Source organism: Phoca vitulina, unplaced genomic scaffold, assembly GCF_004348235.1.
Source record: "Phoca vitulina isolate PV1807 unplaced genomic scaffold, GSC_HSeal_1.0 scaffold5, whole genome shotgun sequence".
NCBI classification, from domain to species: Eukaryota; Metazoa; Chordata; class Mammalia; order Carnivora; family Phocidae; genus Phoca; species Phoca vitulina.
Window position 1 is genome coordinate 72,578,431 of NW_022589708.1, and position 18,536 is coordinate 72,596,966.

Below are 18,536 nucleotides of genomic sequence, written 5' to 3' on the forward strand. Positions count from 1 at the left end.
TTATAAAATAGGGTTTGTGTTAGATGAATTTGCCCAGCTGGATGGAGGTTGACGTCATCGGTTTTCTGAGCACATTTGAGGTGGGCTAGGCTAAGCTGTGAGGTTTGATACACTGGTGTATTAAATGCATTTCAACTTAGATATTTTCAACTTACTATGGGTTTACTGGGACATAACCCCATTGCAAACTAAGGACGATCTATATTACATAAACATACAGATTGCACGGATAGCGCTTGGCCCATAAATGTAAGCCAATTTGTCATTTGCACTTCCCTTCTGGTTTTATTCTTTTACTTTAGACCAGGCCACCATACACTCACTTAGATGACACAAATCCGTTCTTCACCTAACCTCTTCTCGCAATCTCTGGGCCATCCAGTGTTTTCTGTGGCCACAGATAGATTTGTCTTCCTAAAGTATTGCTGTGCACACACCACTTCCGGCAGGAGCACATCCGGTGACTCCCGGTGTCTATCAGCTAAAGCCAAATTCTCTTGCCAGCATTCATGCCCACCACAGCTGGGCTCCTCTGCATTTCTCAGTGTCAGACTACCTAACGCCATCTATCTCTGTCACCAAAACCATCTGCTCATGTTCAGTGGGTATGTCATGGGCATTCCTATCTCCACTGTTTCTTTTCTTCACCCTCCACCGTCCTGGGATGCTTCTTCCTATTCAAGGAAGCCCCTATTCTGTGGCCAGACTTGAGCTCTGTCTGACACTTCAGGTCTTTCTCAGCTCCACCAGCCATCAGTGCTGGCTTCTTCCACTGAAATCTACAGGCTCCTTGTCCATATCATCCAGTTGGCTCCTAACATAACCATTCTTTCTTTTCTTTTTTTCTTCTTTTCTTTTCTTTTCTTTTGTTCTTTTGTTCTTTCTTTCAGAGAGAGAGAGAGAGCTTGAGCAGGGGGAGGGGCAGAGGGAAAGGGAGAAGCAGACTGCCCGCTGAGCAGGGAGCCCGATGCGGGACTCAGTCCCAGGACCCTGAGATCATGACCTGAGCCAAAGGCAGGCGCTTAACCGACTGAGCCACCCAGGTGCCCCAAACATTCTTTCTTTTCACTTGGATTTTTTTTAAGCAACAAAAACGTATTATCTTACAGCTCTATACGCGAGCAGTTCAACAAATGTCCTTCTGGGCTAAAATCAAGGTGTCATCAGGGTTGCGTTCCTTTCTGGAGGCTCTAGCGGAGAATCTGTTTCCTTGCCTGTTCCAACATCTAGAGGCTGCTAGAATTCCTTGGCTGGTGGTCCTCCATCTTTATAGCCAACAATGTTGCCTCTCTCTAACCATTCTCTAGCCATGTCTCCCTCTGACTTTGAACTCAGCTGAGGCTGGTTCTCTGATTTTAAGGATTATGTCTTTTCACTTGGATTTTTAGAAGTTTGAAAGTAGATAGGATTTATTCCAAGTTGTTATGCCTAATTCCTATTTGTGTATACAGTCAGGACACACAAAATACATGTATTCAATTATTTTTTGCCTACTCAGGTTAAAGCGTTCAAAGAATTTTGTATTTTTTCTTATAGTAGTAAGTGAAATTTACCCTTTATGCACCCAACCCAAATCCCAAACTGCTTCTTCAGAGGAAATGCTGTTCAAGTTTCAGGTATAGTTCTTCCATCTTCTTGCTTAAATATACTTACGTTACATGTATTTACACCAACACACACCCCCACAGAACTCTCTGTTTTTTACATAAATGGAATTACACTAGCCATATTGTCAAACATATTTTTGTGGTTAACCATGTGTCAATATTTTCCCAACTATACATGTTTGTGCAGCACTTGTGATGAGCTGAGCATTGTGCTAAAAATGATATATGTATTCTCTTCTGTAATTTTCTTAACTGCCTTATGAAGTAGGTACTAATATGATACCATTTTTTTCCTGGAGAAATTGGAACTTAATTTAGTAACCTGTGGTCTCCAAGCCCCTGTTAACACTTATCATGTGGTTGCTCTTGGGTTCTACTATTATTTTATCTATTTTACTTATTTATTTATTTATTTATTTATTTATTTATTTATAATTGTGGTAAAAAAAAACCCAACATATAATGCAAAACTTATCATCTTAACCATTTTTACGTGTACAATTCAGCCATGTTAAGTATATTCACATTGTTGTGCAACCAATCTCCAGAACTTTTTCATCTTGTAAATCTTAAACTTTGGCCCCACTGAACAATAGTTCCCCTTTTTTCCCTCCCCTGAGCCCTGGTAACCATCATTCTACTTTCTGTTTCTATGAATTTGACTACCTCATATAAGTGGAATTATACAATATTTGTCTTTTTTGTGACTGACTTATTTCACTTAGCATTGTGTCCTCAGGGTTCCTCCATGTTGTGGTATGTGACGGGACATATTCCCTTTCTTTTTAATGCTGATAATATTTCACAGTATGTGTATATATTTTGTTTATTCATTTATCTGATGGGCATTTAGTTTGCTCCCACCTCTTGTCTACTGTGAATCATGCCGCTGTGAACACAGGCCTGCCAATACCTCTTTTGAGACCCTACTTTCATCTTTTTTTGTTTTGTATATTTTTGTATGCTTTTGTAGAGAAGTGGGATTGCTGGATCAACTGGTAATTCTATTTTTAAGTTTTTGTTGTATTATTTTTAAAGATCCTGTTGTAGTGATCATGAGTTTCTTTGGCCATCCAGTGTCAATTCCCATTTCTTCCAGTAACAGCACCGTGGTTGGAGGCATGGCTTCTCCTTATGGCATGCAGTGGAGTGGGACTTCGGTAGAGGGCATTTGCCTTCTAGCCCAGGAGGGTCCTTGACACAAGCTCGGCTAATAAACTTCCTCTCTTGTTCTGGAACTTTGTAACTGGACTGGATTCAGGCAAGGATGAAAAAGGGAGTTGGAACCCATTATTCTCACAATACTGGTCTCTGACAAAAGTGACAAGCAGTCCCCACTTCCTAGATCCCTGGAGCTGCTTTGGTCCCTCTTCTTGCGCAAGCCTTGGTCTCTGGCCTTCCTGTTAGGTCTGTGAGCCACCCAGTGTCCTTTCCGTAAATGCCCTTGCCAGGAACCCAAGTCCACCTCCAGCGCTCACAGCCAAGACCCTTGGCACACACACCTGCACTGATTCGCAGTCTTCCTGCACCAAATTGAGGATTTCATCTGCTTTGTCTTCTCTAGAAAGTCCTCTCTGTTTTCGTTGGCCAATGGTCTTCTTTCAAGTTTCGAATGATTTATCTTCATTTGTATATGATTCCATTATGTTGACAGGATCCGAGGAAGTAGAGTAAAAGCCCTCTTGAACTGCTTGACCAAAAATGTGGGCGATCATAAGGAGGAAAAGAGAAGCAAATTAACGTTTGTAGAACTTTTATAGAAATGTTCTCCTTTCCCTTCTGCCAAACTGATTTTAGTCAGACCCACATACATTCTGAACGTGACTTCACTCCAGATGGAACCAGATAAATACATTTATACATGGAATCCCCGACACAGCACACCCCTTGCAGTTGTAGTATCTATCAAAGGCACCAAAGAATTGATTTCCTTGAAAATGAATATGCTCTTGTTCATGAGTTTTATAAAAATGGCACCATACTCTATATAGACTTCTAGTTCCTGCTTTCTTAAAAAAAAAAAAAATCAACGTTGTGTTTCTAAGATTCACTCATGGTGCTCCATGGATCTTAAGTTCTTTCATTTCATTGATGTGTGATGTGAATATATAATTACCGCTATTTATTCATTTTCACACTGATGATATTTGAAGCTTTTTGGGTTGGGTGGGATAATGGGTTCATGGTGTTCATTAATATTTTACTTTGTAACATAACTTTTGTAAATACCAAATATGATATTTAAAAGGCAACATTCTCTGAGGAAGGAAGGCATTTAAAAACCGTATTGGGGAAAACAGAATTAGACTCTATTAAACACAGCTCTTACCACAGATCCGGTATTAGTTTGGGTCAAGTTGTGTCTCTTACATAACTACATACTTTTTTTAAGATTTTATTTTTGGGGGCCGCCTGGGTGGCTCAGTCGTTGGGCGCCTGCCTTGGCTCGGGTCGTGATCCCGGGGTCCTGGGATCGAGCCCTGCATACGGCTCCCTGCTCCATGGGAAGCCTGCTTCTCCCTCTCCCACTCCCCCTGCTTGTGTTCCCTCTCTCGCTGTGTCTCTCTCTGTCAAATAAATAAAATCTTTAAAAAAAAAAAAGATTTTATTTTTGGGTTGCCTGGCTGACTCAGTCAGAAGAGCCTGTGACCTTTGATCTTGGGTTTGTGGGTTCAAGCCCCACGTTGAGTATAGAGATTACATAAATATTAAATCTTTATTTTATTTTTTTTAAGTTTTATTTATTTAAGTAATCTGACTAAGCCATCCAGGCGCCCCCAACTACACATTTTTACCACGTGGAAGAACACAACTTACAAGCACTGATTTTAGAGATGTGTTCCTGCTACTGCGTGCATAGCCTCTTCCATCCAACCAGTAGGTGGCGCCCTAGGACTACTGTTTTTTGATTAATCCCAGGCATTGGGCTGGACTTCGTTCCTACACCCTGCCTCTGGAAAGGCAAATTTTAACAAGCAGAATAAAGAAAAGGCCAGTCTGTTAATTAGAAGGAAGAACAACCCTCTACATAGATCACTTAAATTCATTTATTCAGTACTCAGTTATTTCTTGACTATGATAACGATTGCGCATTTTATGTGCCTTATTTATCACATTCCCCACAATAACAGAGCGGTCTATGTCAGCTTCTTTATAGAATCTGGTTTTTACCATTCAATTTTACACAGTGCATTTATCAGCATAGGGGATTGACTTTGGAGCTTATTCTTCTTGGAGCACCTTCTATGCTTAGTGTTGCTTGAGCCTGGACTGGCTTCCTGTTGGAAACGGAGTCTGTTTCTCAGAGATCTTTTGGAGTAAGGAAAACAGCCAGGGGTGTTTGGCCTGCAGCAGGAAGATGTCCTGAGTGACCTCTTATCAAAGTTCCAGCCCTTCGATTATCCACCTTCTGTCCCTCCTTCACCCATTTCTGCCACTTGTGTTTCTTCTTGATCTTCCTTCTCTTTCCTCAGCTCTTCATGAAGGACTTTCCCAGTGACATGCTTATCCGAACCCCCCTGCCACTCCCACTGTCATTTTTGTCAAAAATAAATGACATATCAGAGTTCAAATTTGCTTCTGTCTAAGCCACAGTGACCCTCAGCAACAGAAAAACAGGTGGTGGGAGTTACCACCTAACAACACCACATCTTTTTAGCTCCTAGGAGCCTACCGTGTATTAAATTCCAAACTATCTTACTGAGACAAAAAAGCTTGATGAATTTTTTCTGGCAAAATATATATAACATATGTACATGTATACGTACAATTTACCATCTGAACCATTTTTAAGTCTAGGGCTCAATGGCAATAAGTACATTCACAATGTTGTGCAACCATCACCACCTTTCATCTCCAGATGGAACTTTTTTATCTTTGCAAACTGAAACTCTGTCCCCATTAAACATTAACTTTCTATTCCATCTACCTCCAGCCCCTGACAATCACCATTCCACTTTCTGCTTCTTTAAAAAAAAAAAAAAGAAAAAAGATTTTATTCATTTATTTTAGAAAGAGAGAGAGTGTGCATGTGTGAGTTGGGGGAGGGGCAGAGGGCGAGGGACAAGCAGGACCCCGGGATCATGACCTGAGCTGAAGGTGGATGCTTAACCGACTGAGGCACCCAGGGGGTCCCTCTACTTTCTGCATCTCTGAATTTGACTCCTCTAGGTACCTCGTATGAGTAGAATCATCCAGTATTGGTCGTTTTGTAAGTGGCTTATTTCACCTAGCACAATGTCTTCAAGGTTTGCTCTGATGAACTCTATATTAACATTTGTTGTCCTGTGGCAGTTTACGAGCCGGTGAAACCAAGGTTTAAGAAGGTTAAGTCACTGACTTAGACACACAAAGCAGGTACTAAGTGCCGCCCGGCTAGGACCACACCATCCGCCTCCTCGCAGCCACACCCCAGGTCTGGGCTCCTGCCAGGCTTCTTGCTTTGGCTCAGTCCTCAGCTAAGGAACGTGGTCTGGTAACAGCAAGACTATCTGAGTTCTGACTCCCAATTTGCCTCAAATTAAAAATATATATGGAGGAGAGCAATCTGTCTTTCTGGCATCTTATTGGGAAAACACTCCCATTTAAACTCCATACATGAGAAGTTAAGGGCTGCTAATTAAAGGGAGCGGACGTGTGAATGTTTCAACCAAAAAAAATGAAACAAAAATTTGTGCCCATTTAAGCATTTTCTCTGTGTCGAGGCGCCTGGGTGGCTCAGTCGGTTAAGCGTCCAGGTCTTGATCTCAGGGTCCTGCGTTCAAGCTCCACATTGGGCTCCACACTGGGCATGGAGCCTACTTAAAGGGAAAAAAAAAATTCTCCGTGTTCAGCTATAAACCTCTTAAGAGAAAAGTTATAATAAAATCAAATATAATATATTCAGCAACTGGAACATAAGAATCCTATCTGGTACAGTCAAACAAATTATGAGGCTACATCTTTATATCATTTCACTTTTTAAAAAGCTTTATTGATATACAATTTGTATACCACACAATCCTCCTCTATATGGTGTACTATTCAATAAATTAGCTTTTTGCTCGGCTGAAAATTGCCTTACCTTCTGAGCACGTGCCATTTCTTCGATTGATCTGATTGGTGAGAGTCAACAGAGGTGAAGCCCAGAGTGCTGAGTTAAGCTCAGTGACATGAGCTGCTGAGTTCTGCATTAGTAATTTGTATTTTGTTGTTGTTGTCGATATTGTTTCTATGTCTGCGACTCTTTAATTCCTTAACTTTTTTGTGTCTTGAAGGTTCGAATGTGAGTAGGTTATTTGGAGTTTCATTATTATACAACAGACAGAGCAAAATAAAAAGTTCAGTGTCTAGTCTGTGCCAGAAAGGTAGTAATATCAGTAGGGAGGTCCTTCTTACCCTTGTGTATCAGCATTGCCATGAGTGGAAGGAGTTTCTACTTGCAAATTCAGATGTCTATCTCCTGCTGTTCTCAGAGGAACTGAGAACCCCCAGGCTCCAAGCCCCAGGCAGGAGCTCCTTTGGGGGTGGGGAGACCCTCAGTGTGCAGAGATAAGAGCAGGAAATGGTAAGGGGTCAGGCTAGAGGGGTGGGGGACAAAGAGCCATGGACCCAAGATGGTCTTCTTTCTTGGCTTCTGGTCTACCTTCTTTTCCCAGAGTCCAGGGATGAGGATTGTAATAAGGCTGGGGACCCTGGACAGACCAGTTGTGGGGATCCAGCCAGACTTCCCCTCAGTCTTATCTCCCCACAGTCTTATTTGGACATTGCAGACGCTGCACAGGTCACATTAGAGTGAACCGAGGCTCAGGGCGGTGCTGTCCTCGAGGAGGAGGGGAAGCAATGGATATTAGGCTGTTAACTGGGTCTGCAGCAAAGCCTGCACAGACAAGGAAAAAACCGGTGGCAGAAAGGAAAAAAGAGAAAATTCTGGTGTTGGTCCAATGGAGAGATTGTACACAGAAAATATTAGCCCGCGCCTCTGTGGTGCTCTGTAGAGGAGCTGTTTTAGGCACTTCTGAATAGTCACTCACCTGTCACAAAATCCCAGAAGGTAGATACATTATTATCCCCATTTTACAGACAAAGAAACTGAAGAAAAGAAAGTTCAGTAACTTGCCAAATGTCCGGTCATAGTGGCAGAGCCAGGATCAGAGCTCTCTTGGGTCCGTGCTCTCCACACTGGGTTCTACACCCAAAACTGTGTACACACTTCAGGATTCAGTGTGTTTTCACATATACTCGGGTACATTATAGATACGTGTTAATCTCATATGAAGACAAGCCAGTAATGGCGGTCTTCTGACACTGGATTTACTTCTTGGAAAAGCAGATCTAATCAGCTCCTTTTCAAGAGATGAAGTCTTGGCCACTCTGTCAGCCATGACCTTTTGGCCCAGGTAGTCAGAGAGGACCTGGGCTGGAAAATGTCTACAAACAGAGGGAGGAACCAAAATCTGTGGTTGCTGAAAGCTTGTCAAGGGAACTATGGTCACCCGCCTCTCATAAACCACAGTGGCAAATGTAACTGACTTACTAATGCTAAGAGGGGCTCTGCCCTTGAGTTTTGACTCAGATGGAGGCAAACATGTAGCTAGTATGGCTTTTAGAAATATGTTTGCATTATTTTTGTTCTAACGGGAAACAGCAGCAGTTTATTTTAAAATTTTGACCCCTTGGGGCACCTGGGTGGCTCAGTCGTTAAGCGTCTGCCTTCGGCTCAGGTCATGATCCCAGGGTCCTGGGATCGAGCCCCACATCGGGCTCCCTGCTCCGCAGGAAGCCTGCTTCTCCCTCTCCCACTCCCCCTGCTTGTGTTCCCTCTCTCGCTGTGTCTCTCTCACTGTCAAATAAATAAAGAAAATGTTAAAAATAAATAAATAAATAAATAAAATTAAAATAAAATAAAATTTTGACCCCTTCTTTTCTTTGACTTTACCTTCCACTGTATTTTTTGGTTTTTTTGAATATACATGAAAGCTATTAGGGTGAGAAATTTAATCTATGTGGTCATTTGGTCAACTAATTCACCCCATGGTGTTTATTGGGTACCTACCGTGGGCACGGTTCTAGGCACCCAGGACCCAGAGGCAAACAAGACACACCGTCCCCAGACTCATAGAATTAGTCGGGGCTGAGAGATGATATGCAAATAAGTATAATAAGCAAGGTGATTTCAGATAGGTGTATATATATTCAGGAAGAAAGTAACACATAATGGTGTTTGAGAGACAACTGAGAATGGGGCACAATTATTTCTTAGACAGCACATCCTGTGTAACGAGCATCTATGAAGTACCTATTATGTTAAGCATCTGAGATACAGAGAAAGGATAAAACACATGACCTGACTTCTCTAGCAGCGACACATGGGAAATCAAATTTTAAGTGGGTGGCCTTGTGACTTGTCTTGGAGTTATCAGAGAAAACTTCTTGGGATACCCTTGACATTAAAATGTTAATGATACCAAAAGTCACTCTAGCTTGAAGGCCCACAGTGAAATAGGGTCCCTCCCGGCTTTGTGGGAACAGTTTGGTGGGAAACATTTCCCATGTAGAGATCTCCACTCCCTGGATTAGAACCTTAGCCTGTATTTGCTCATTACACAAGGATTGTGGATCCGCTTCTGCCAGAGGCATTCAAAACATGCCAAGCTGGTGTTGCATAAAAAAAAAGCTTGCGCATTCAGCAAGTATAAGCTGGTAAGCAGAGCCAGAGTCACTCACTTTCAAGAGGGGAGCTGTCGTTCTGCTGCCTCGGGTTGAGTGCAAGCAATGGACATTGAGAAGGTCAACTCCATGGACTTCGGAGAATTTGTGGATGTGTTTGGGAATGTCATTGAGAGATGTCCCCTGATTGCAGCTGCTGTTTGGTCCCAGCGCCCATTCTCCAACTTGGAAGATTTAGAGAAGCACTTTTTTGCCTTTATTGATGCCCTTCCACAGTCAGGTAAGGCTTCAGCACTGGACGCTGAGAATCTCTACAAAGGGATTTCAAATATGCTTATCAAAATATTTTTAGATATTTCAGCCGAGTTGCTTATCGTTGATATGTTGATTAGCAATTTCTATCGTCAGGTTTAATTTCCTCAGACTTAGTAAATGGGAGTCAGACATTTGCAAGGTGTTAGGCCAAAAGTAGAGTTAAAGACATATGTTGGTCTCAGCTCCGGTCTTGATCTCAGGGTCATGAGTTCAAGCCCCTTGTTGGGCTCCACACTGGGCAAGGAGCTACTTAAAAAAAAAAAAAAAAAAAATCCAAAAAAAAAAAGAGAGAGACCTACGTTGGCTCAGGTAAAGTGGCTGTGAAATGTTAAAGCTATGAGGTCAGGAGGAAAGAAGAACAGGCACTTGTCTCCTCAGGCCTCACAGTCGCTCGGAGGCCAAAGGTCAGGCTGAAGGCCCACCCTCTCTTAGCCAAGTGTGTTCACTTTGGGAATGTCCTGTATGTAAGACAAGAGACAGCCCAGTATCAGAATATCTCAGGAGCCCAGGGGAAAGAGCAAATGGCTGACATTTTTACCAGAAAGGGCCAGTTTGGACTGGACTGCTGAGGAAAGTAAACTCATTCAGATCAGCAACTCCCTGAGGGAGTGAAGGGGAAAAGACAAAAATCTGAAGGAATTCCTCTGGAGAAAGGGAAAGAAATTGTTGATTTCCTCTGGGTAGAGAGAGAAAAGGAGACACTTCTGGGTGTGGGGTGAGGAGAGGTAGAGGTGGAGGTTTAGGCTAACCCCAAGTGACTCAGAATGACACAGGGCTTCACAAGGATTCAGAGGCCGAGGGTTAGAGTCAGGGCTGCTTCCGGGGCTGTCCAGCTATCTTCAGAAAAGCCTGAAGGGAAGCAAGGGACAAGGGCTGCCTTCCGGAGCCTGCTTCTCAGCCCCGGAAAGAGCAAGAAGCCACCAGAACCCATGTTCAAAATGTCTGACAGGAAAATGCAGGTCAAATGAAAACCTTCTAGGCCAGAGGGAAAGAATTTTTAAAGGGTGTGAATGCCTTATGAATGGCATTTTTTCTATCAAGTTAAAAATAAAAAGGAGAAAAATCCCAATATCTGTCTTAATACCCGAGGGGTGGTGGGCTGGGGAGGGAAGGTATCACATGGATAATTTAAATCTAGTATTCACTGGTTTATCCAGTTATTCAACATTTATTTAGGGTTTACTGTGCCAGGAACTTAGATAATAAATTAAAACTTCCCTATTTCTGTCTTCTTTCCCACCAACAGTCACCCCGATTGGTTTGAGCAGAGGTTCTAGTTAAGGTTAGTTAAGGTCTAGTTAAGGTTAAATACAATCACAGTCCTGAGCAAAGTGGGATTTGAGGCTGGCATTCACTCCCTCCCTCCTGAAGCTTGTATTTGATCCCTCTCCTAACTCAACGGGAACTCGGCATTCTGGCCAGCGTCAGAATCCTACATCACTCAGTGAACAGGATACCGGGACTTAAAGATTTAAATGCATGAAATGATTCAGAAGATGAAATCATAAAATGATTTTAGAAGATGATGATTCCTGGTATTACCCCTTCCCCACACATTTTCCCTGGAGTGACTTTAGTGGCAGGTCAGTGGGACAAAATGACCAGAGGGAGTTGGAGGGTTGTTTGCTTCTGCACTAGACGCTGTTCTGTGGAGAGACCTCCCTGTGGGTGGAGCCTGCTTCTCAGCCCTAAGCCGGTGTCCACACTCTCTTAGGCAGCTGGGAACAGAGCTTCAATGCTGTATGGGGGGTTACACTGTATCTAATCATCTCAATGATGATTATGAGGACGAGGACGACGATGATGTTGTTAGACAGACAACTAATAATAACAATAGCCAAAATGCATTTGACCCTTACTATTGGTGTGTTTCAGGCACTTTTCTCAGCATTGTGCATTTGTCCACTCATTTAATCTTTATAATAATCTTATAAAGCAAGTATTATTATTATACCCATTTTACAGATGAAAAACTGAGGCACAAAGAGATTAAATAACTTGATCAAGAACACACAACTAGAAAGTGGCAGAACTGGAATTCAAAACCCTGATAGTCAACCCAACAGCTTTTGAAGCATTTTTAGAGAATCAGAAGAACAGTCTAGAAACAGTTTCTAGGGATTTCATCTATTCATTCAGTAATTTATTCAGTTAACATTAATGCTTGATGTCCCAGATCCTATGTTTGGCTGTTTAAATAAACAAATAAAATGGGATTTACTGACTAGTCTAGCTTTCATCTTTGCATGGTTGGAACAAACTGGGTGTAAGAGAGTCTTTGAATCCTAAAACTAAAAGACACTTTAAAGAAAAGTTCGGGATATGGTGATCTACCTGGTTAAGGCTTTGTTTTATACATGATCTCTCTACCATTAGCAGAAACCAAAATCTTTTTTCTAGAGTAAACCAAGGTTGGCAATCTATTTAAGTTGCACTGTGATGATTACTGGTCAGTAGGTGGCAGTCCAGGATTAATATTCAGCTCTAGCATTAATTGGCAAAGTGCCTTTTTGAGCCAATCAGTTCCTGATTTCCAGGCAAGGGGCACGCACAGCAAAAGTAAAGGGAAGATGGTTTAAACACCCACCTATACCCACAGCCCCCCATCCCCCCACCACAGTCAATAACAAACCAGTTCAGTACTGATCTGTGTTAAAAAAAAAAAAAAACCCTCTCATAAAAGAGGGTTAATTGTGTTATTTCCTTGTGACATTTCAAAATGGCAACGGTTCCATAATTTATTACTTAATACTTATTTCAGAACATAGTTGTTGAATGAATAAAAAAGATACTAATAATTTCCTGAAATGCAGACTATAAGGTATTCAGAAGAGACTATTAAAATGTGTACAATCGGGCGCCTGGGTGGCTCAGTCATTAAGCATCTGCCTTCGGCTCGGGTCATGATCTCAGGGTCCTGGGATCGAGCCCCGCATCAGGCTCCCTGCTCAGCGGGAAGCCTGCTTCTCCCTCTCCCACTCCCCCTGCTTGTGTTCCCACTTTCGCTGTCTCTGTCTCTGTCAAATAAATAAATAAAATCTTTAAAGAAATGTGTGCAATCAAAAAAACCATATAGCACTCCTTCCTGAGAGTGATGTGTTGGTCAGGTGCCCACTGTGACCCAGGAAGTTGTCCCAGGCATTGGGGATAGAGCAGTGAACAAGACAAGTGTCTACCTTCAATGAGGTACATTCTAGTAGAGACAGGATTAACATAAATAAGTGAGATAATTTCACACTCTAGAAACTATTAGAAGAAAATATGTAATAAAAGATATCTTTCTTAGGAAGTGACATTTGAGCTTAAAACCAAAAAATGAGAAGGACGCAGTCTAAGATCTAGGAGAAGGCCATCTAAGAAAAGGAACCTGAGACTTTTGGCATTTTGGGAGCACAGAAAGCCCATGGTACGTGGAGAATAGTGAAGAGTGGAGAGATATAAGGAAAGAGAGGTCAGGTAGAAGGACTGCGGAGGTGGTAAAAGTGAGGGGTGATGCTCATTTAGACTAAGGTTGGAGCAGGAGAGATGGAGAGATGTGATTGGAGTCTCAAAATACATTTTAAAGTTAGACTGGCAGTTTTAAAATTAAATTAAATTTTATTTTATTTTATTATGTTATGTTAGTCACCATACTAGACTGACAGTTTTTTTAAAGATATATTTAATTATTTTTGAGAGAGAAAGTGGGGGCGAGAGGGGCAGAGGGAGAGGGAATCTCAAGCAGACTCCCTGCTGAGTGAGGAACCTGACAAGGGGCTGGATCTCAGGACCCTGAGACCAGGATCTGAGCTGAAACCAAGAGTCGGTGGAGACTTAACTGACTGCACCACCCAGCTGTCCCTCAATGGTTTTTTTTTTTTTTGATGGATTTGGGGGGAAGGCAGGTCAAAAACAAAGAGAAATTAAGGATAACTTCTAAATTTTTAATCTGAGTAACTGAATGGGTAGTAGTGCTGTTTTCGACAATGAGGAAAACTTTACAATTGAGAGGACAAGGTGGAAAATGAGAGCTTGTTGAGTCTGAAGTGCCTAATAATCATCCAAATGAAAATATTGAGTGTCCGTATGGACTGTAACAAAGGAACTCATTGGAAAGCTGTAGGCTAGATTGGATCTGGGTGTTATAAAAAAAAAACTGATGGCATTCCTGGGGCGGGCTCCCTGTTCATCAGGGAGCCTGCTTCTCCCTCTCGTCTGCCTCTGCCCACCACATCGTTCTCTCCCCCCTTGAAATAAATAAATAAAATCTTTAAAAACAAACAAACAAAACCCAAAACTGATGGCATTTAAAGACCTGGGACCCAATGAGAACATCTGGGCATCAGGGTAAATACAGAAGGGAAGACATGTAAGTACTGAGTCCTGGGGTACTTTGGTGTTAGTGATCTGGCAAAGCAAGAGCCATCGAAGAAAGGAGGCAAATGATGGTAATCTTTTAAGAAGGAGAGCGGAACAACCATGTGACATTCTCCCAAGAGGCTGAGGAAGAAGAACACAGAGCACTGGTCACTGGGCTTGGGCAAGATGTCCATCATCTGTGACCCTGATGAGTGCACATTGGTTGGTTGGTGGGGCTGAAAGCTTAATAGAATGAATGGAGGAATAGGAGGTGAGAAAGGGGGGAACACTGAGTAGACAACTCCTTTGAGGAGTTTGCTGTAAGGAGGAGCAGAGATAGAGGGAGAAACTAGAGGACAATAGGGAATCAAAGGTGGGTTTTAAATTTCTTGATGGGATGAGCGATTCTAAGGCATGTTTGTGTGTTGATGAGGATAAAGCAGAGCAGGGGGTGGGGAAGAGAAATGGATGTTTGAAATTGTAGTCTTGAGATGAAAAGAGGGGCTGGCTTTAGGAACACAACAGAAGAGACAGATGCTCCATTGTACCAGGAGGGAGAACACACTAGTTCCTACTGATGTCGGGACCCTGGGGGCCTGCAGTGGGGTTCTAAGCCAATTGCCTGCTCCGCCGTGGCCGCCGGCGCCTGCGCTGTTCTCCTATTGAAATAGAGAGAGTCAGCTCTGTGCCAGGTACTCTCCTAGATGCAAAGATGCATGACTTGTGGTCACAGCAAATAATACATGTCTACACCTACATCTCTACATGTGACATGCCAGTGACACAGGCAGTAGGATTTTAGGAAAGACTGAAGAACAGGCAGCATTCAAATGGTCCTGTGAACCACAAGACACTCCACTGAGCTGGGTCAGTGCCTCCCCCGCCCGGGAGTACTCATGGGCTCAGTGTTGTGGGACATTAAAGGGGGAGTCTGGTTGGACGGGATCAGGTTCTCTTTTTTTCTGAGCTACCATCCTCTAATGGACTCCCTGTACCTTTCTCTTTTTATCTGCAGCTGTCTGTCTGTGTGTGTGTGTGTGTGTGTGTGTGTGTGTGTGTTTTCTTCTCTTTGCTCTGCCCTTTTCTGCGTCTCCCTTCTCTCCTCTTCCCCCTCTCCTCCCCGCAAACAGTGTAAAACACAGTCTCAATTCTAGGCAAATATTAACCCCAGGCAGCATTTTCAAGAGGGGAGACGAACCCAGGGGAGTGGGAAGTGAGGTGCAAAAGCAAAAAGGAAAGAGGCAGGTCTGGTGCGCGTGGGAGCAGCCCCGCTGCACCTTCATCTCTCTCTGCTCTGCTCTCAGCTAGGCTAGTCCGCTGGGGAAGGACCCCCAAAACGGCACCACCCACCAATAGCTAACTACTTCCCCCAAGCTCAAGTTGGGCTTCTAGAGAATAAGAAGTGAGGGGGGGGAAGGGAAGCTGAGAGAGGGGGAGTCGGTGAGAAGACTGGGTCTCAGCTAGTGCCCCCCCCCACCATCTACAGGCTGCTTTGAAAACCTGAATATGCAAAGAGGGGGAGCCAGGGAGAGCCCTCGGGTCTGGACCTGTAGAGCGGCCCAGGACTCTGTTTCCCCATTCCCCAGCCGGCGTTTGCGGGGCCCAGGGCCGGGTGGGTGCTGAGTAGATTCTGCACGGCAGCTGCCCGCTGGGCACAGCCAACCTCCAGGGCCAGGGGTTGGGGCGGGGAGTGCAGGTAACACCTTCATTTTCGCCCCACCTGGACTGGGCTGCAGGCAGGAAACAGAAAAGAACCACCTCACATTTGCAGTGCCCCGGGGACCGGGCCCATAAGAGGAGGTCTAAAATAGTGGTGTTGTAGAGATGGAAGAATTGGTGACGCGAGTTTCATTTAAATAAGCGTCCCTTAACCTTGTAGGGACAGCCAGTGCCCCCAAATCGCTTGGCATTTGAGCTACTAGCTAAGTGACCTTGAGCAGGTCACCTAAGCCCATTGAGCTTTCACCGAATGCTCTCTTCAATGCAGATGTTCCCCACCCCATCCCCCAGTTATCCCGACCTGGCAACTGTCTGAGTTAGAGGGTGCCATCCCAATCATTCTTTAATTAGGCAGAAACTGTAAGGCTTGAGTACCGGGAGGTTTATGCCATAACTAGAGTGAGTTTTAAACGACCTCCTTTTCCAACTCATGACTAATCCCAGTGCCACGGTCAGATACTCCCAGCTGCACCACAGTCCAGTTACAGTGTTTACTACAACTAATAATAATGGCTGTTTATTGGATGTTTGCTAGCATTAGGCACTGTGTTTTAGGGAAATGAATGGTTTCTAATCTTCACAGCTACTCAGCAAGTTAGGTGTCATCACCCTCATTGTACAGATTACGGCTGTCTGCTTACCATATCTGAAATCTTGCCCAGCCTTGAGGATTTGAATTCTCTCTTCAGAGAGCTAAGCAAAATGGTTGGCCGGGGCTCAGGAAAACTCCCTGGATTCGGATTGAAAATCTCAGGTATCACACCAGGGGTTTCCAATTTTAGGCCTAGGAGATTATGAGAAACTATCTTCCAAGAAAACTCCAAGGTAGTCTCTGCAGTGTCTTTGGGACCTACAGTTGGAGAAGGGGAAACAGCCTCAGACAGGGTGGGTGGTGAGTGGGTGTTATTTTCCTAAAAGGAGAAGTCACTTTCATTCAAAGGGCTGTGGAATTCCGGCTGGAAATGGGCTTCTTTGCAGTTAATCATCTGTAAGGCTCTTTGGATGCTTGATTCCAGAAGCCCAAAACTCACACTTAGGATCACAAAATCCTGGACATTTATTTGCCAAGTCCCATGGATGTTATCCCTCTGGACCTTCCCCGCCCTTCTCCTTTGGAACAGAACGAAACCCATTCTGTGGCTTTTGCAGGAAGTTTTCAGGCCCTTGTGTCCGGCCCTCTTCGACATCAAAGCCCCCTTGAGAGCAAAGGACTTTGAAAAGATACGAAATGCTCGGTCTCCTTATCGCGTCCCTGCTCCCTCCCGAGCAAGTCGTAAATTCCGAGCCCCAGTGGCCTCTCCCCTCCGCTCTTCTTGCCCCAAGGTCTCAAAGGACAAACTTGTCACTTCCCGCCTCTGGGTCCAGGCCGAGGCCCCTGAAGTTGGGACGGAGGGGCGTCCGAAGGTTCGGGACGTGTTTGAGGGGCGCTTGCAGTGGGCACCCCTGCACCTCCAGGACACCCCTTGTTGCCCCTTCGTCACCTCCTGAAGACCCTGCTTCGCTCGCGAGGCCCTCTTCGGGCGGGGCAGGAGGCCGGGCTCGGCCCGCAGGCAGCCCGGTGCGCCCTCCCCGCGGCGCGGTAACGTGCCCCCGCCGCGTGTCTGTGCTTCCCTGCAGGCCAAGAGGGCATCCTGCGCTGCCACCCGGACCTGGCGGGCCGCGAGCTGCAGCGGGGCACGCTCACCGCCGAGTCGCAGCGCGAGCAGAGAAGCGCGGGCCTGACGAGCCTGGGCGCGGACGAGCGGCTCCGGCTGGCGGAGCTCAACGCGCAGTACCGCGCGCGCTTCGGCTTCCCCTTCGTGCTCGCCGCGCGTCTGAGCGACCCGGCGGCGGTGCTGCGGGAGCTGGCGCGCCGGCTGCACCGTCCGCCCGCGCAGGAGCTGCGCACCGCCCTGGGCGAGGTGAAGAAGATCGGCCGCCTGCGTCTCGCCGACCTCCTGGGCGCCCACCCAGCCACGCTGTAGCGGCCGCGCGAGCCCGCGACCCGGGGCGCCCGCCGGGACGCGTAGGGACGCGAGGCTGGCGCAGGCCCGGAACGGCGTCCACACGCGCACAAAGGGAGGGGACAACTGAAGCCATCGCACGAATAATGAGCCCTTTTGTCCTCCCCCCCACACACGCGCACGCTTTGCCAAAATATCTATATAGATTCGTGCTTTGCCCCCGATTTATCCAGCTCACTGCTTCAATTCTCCACTCCCTTTGCAGCGCGTTGACACCACCAGCCTTTGTGGATTCCAAAGCACTTATCCAGCTCTTGTTGGCGCCGCATCCTCTCCTGCTAAGCCCGAGCTGCGAAGCAAAACGGGCGGAAAAGGAATCTTTTTATTCCACGGTGGTTTGTCTGTTTTTTCTTCTCCCACCTCATTTGCTGTACCCGACATTAACATGTGAGCAGAAGTAGTTTTCTCACTCTGGGGCGCCTACGGGAGCCAGAGCGAGAAAAGCAAAGTACTGATTTGGGTCTTCCGCGCCGGGGAAGCCGAGGGTGGGGGTCGGTGGGCGGATGGGAGCCTCGCGATGGGCCGGCGTTGGGAAGGCGCCCCGTAGGGGCAGGCGGAGTGGCTGCCACAGTCACTCTTGAGAGAGGGGTGGGAGTGGGGGTGTCTCCAAGGTGGATGGGCCTAAAAGTCAGGGGCGGGCGGCCTCCCCGACTCTCCCAGAGGTCGGCCCTTGAGAGTTGGCTTGTCAGAACCTCAGGCTGCCCCGGGAGACCCATCGGTCATGAAAAAGTTAATAATAAAATAAAAAATAATTTAATAATACCCACTGAGTAGTGCTGGATATTCTGGCCCCCAAGGTGAAGATGAGAACCACCTCCCATAGCGCCGACAAAGCAGGTAATGGAGGAAAATGGTGCCCATTGCAATCTTTCTGGTCCGAGGAGGCCGGTTCTGAGGAGCTTATCAA

General features: G+C 45.4%; 1 protein-coding gene across 1 annotated transcript; it reads left to right on the forward strand.

Moving 5' to 3' along the window:
• Nucleotides 1-9,312: 9,312 nt before the first annotated feature.
• Nucleotides 9,313-17,590, forward strand: URAD (ureidoimidazoline (2-oxo-4-hydroxy-4-carboxy-5-) decarboxylase). The gene is made up of 2 exons (XM_032402499.1): nt 9,313-9,534; nt 17,244-17,590. Exons 1-2 carry the CDS (start codon nt 9,360-9,362, stop codon nt 17,588-17,590), a joined length of 522 nt encoding a protein of 173 aa, XP_032258390.1. The 5' UTR covers nt 9,313-9,359.
• The last annotated feature ends 946 nt before the right edge of the window (nt 17,591-18,536 follow it).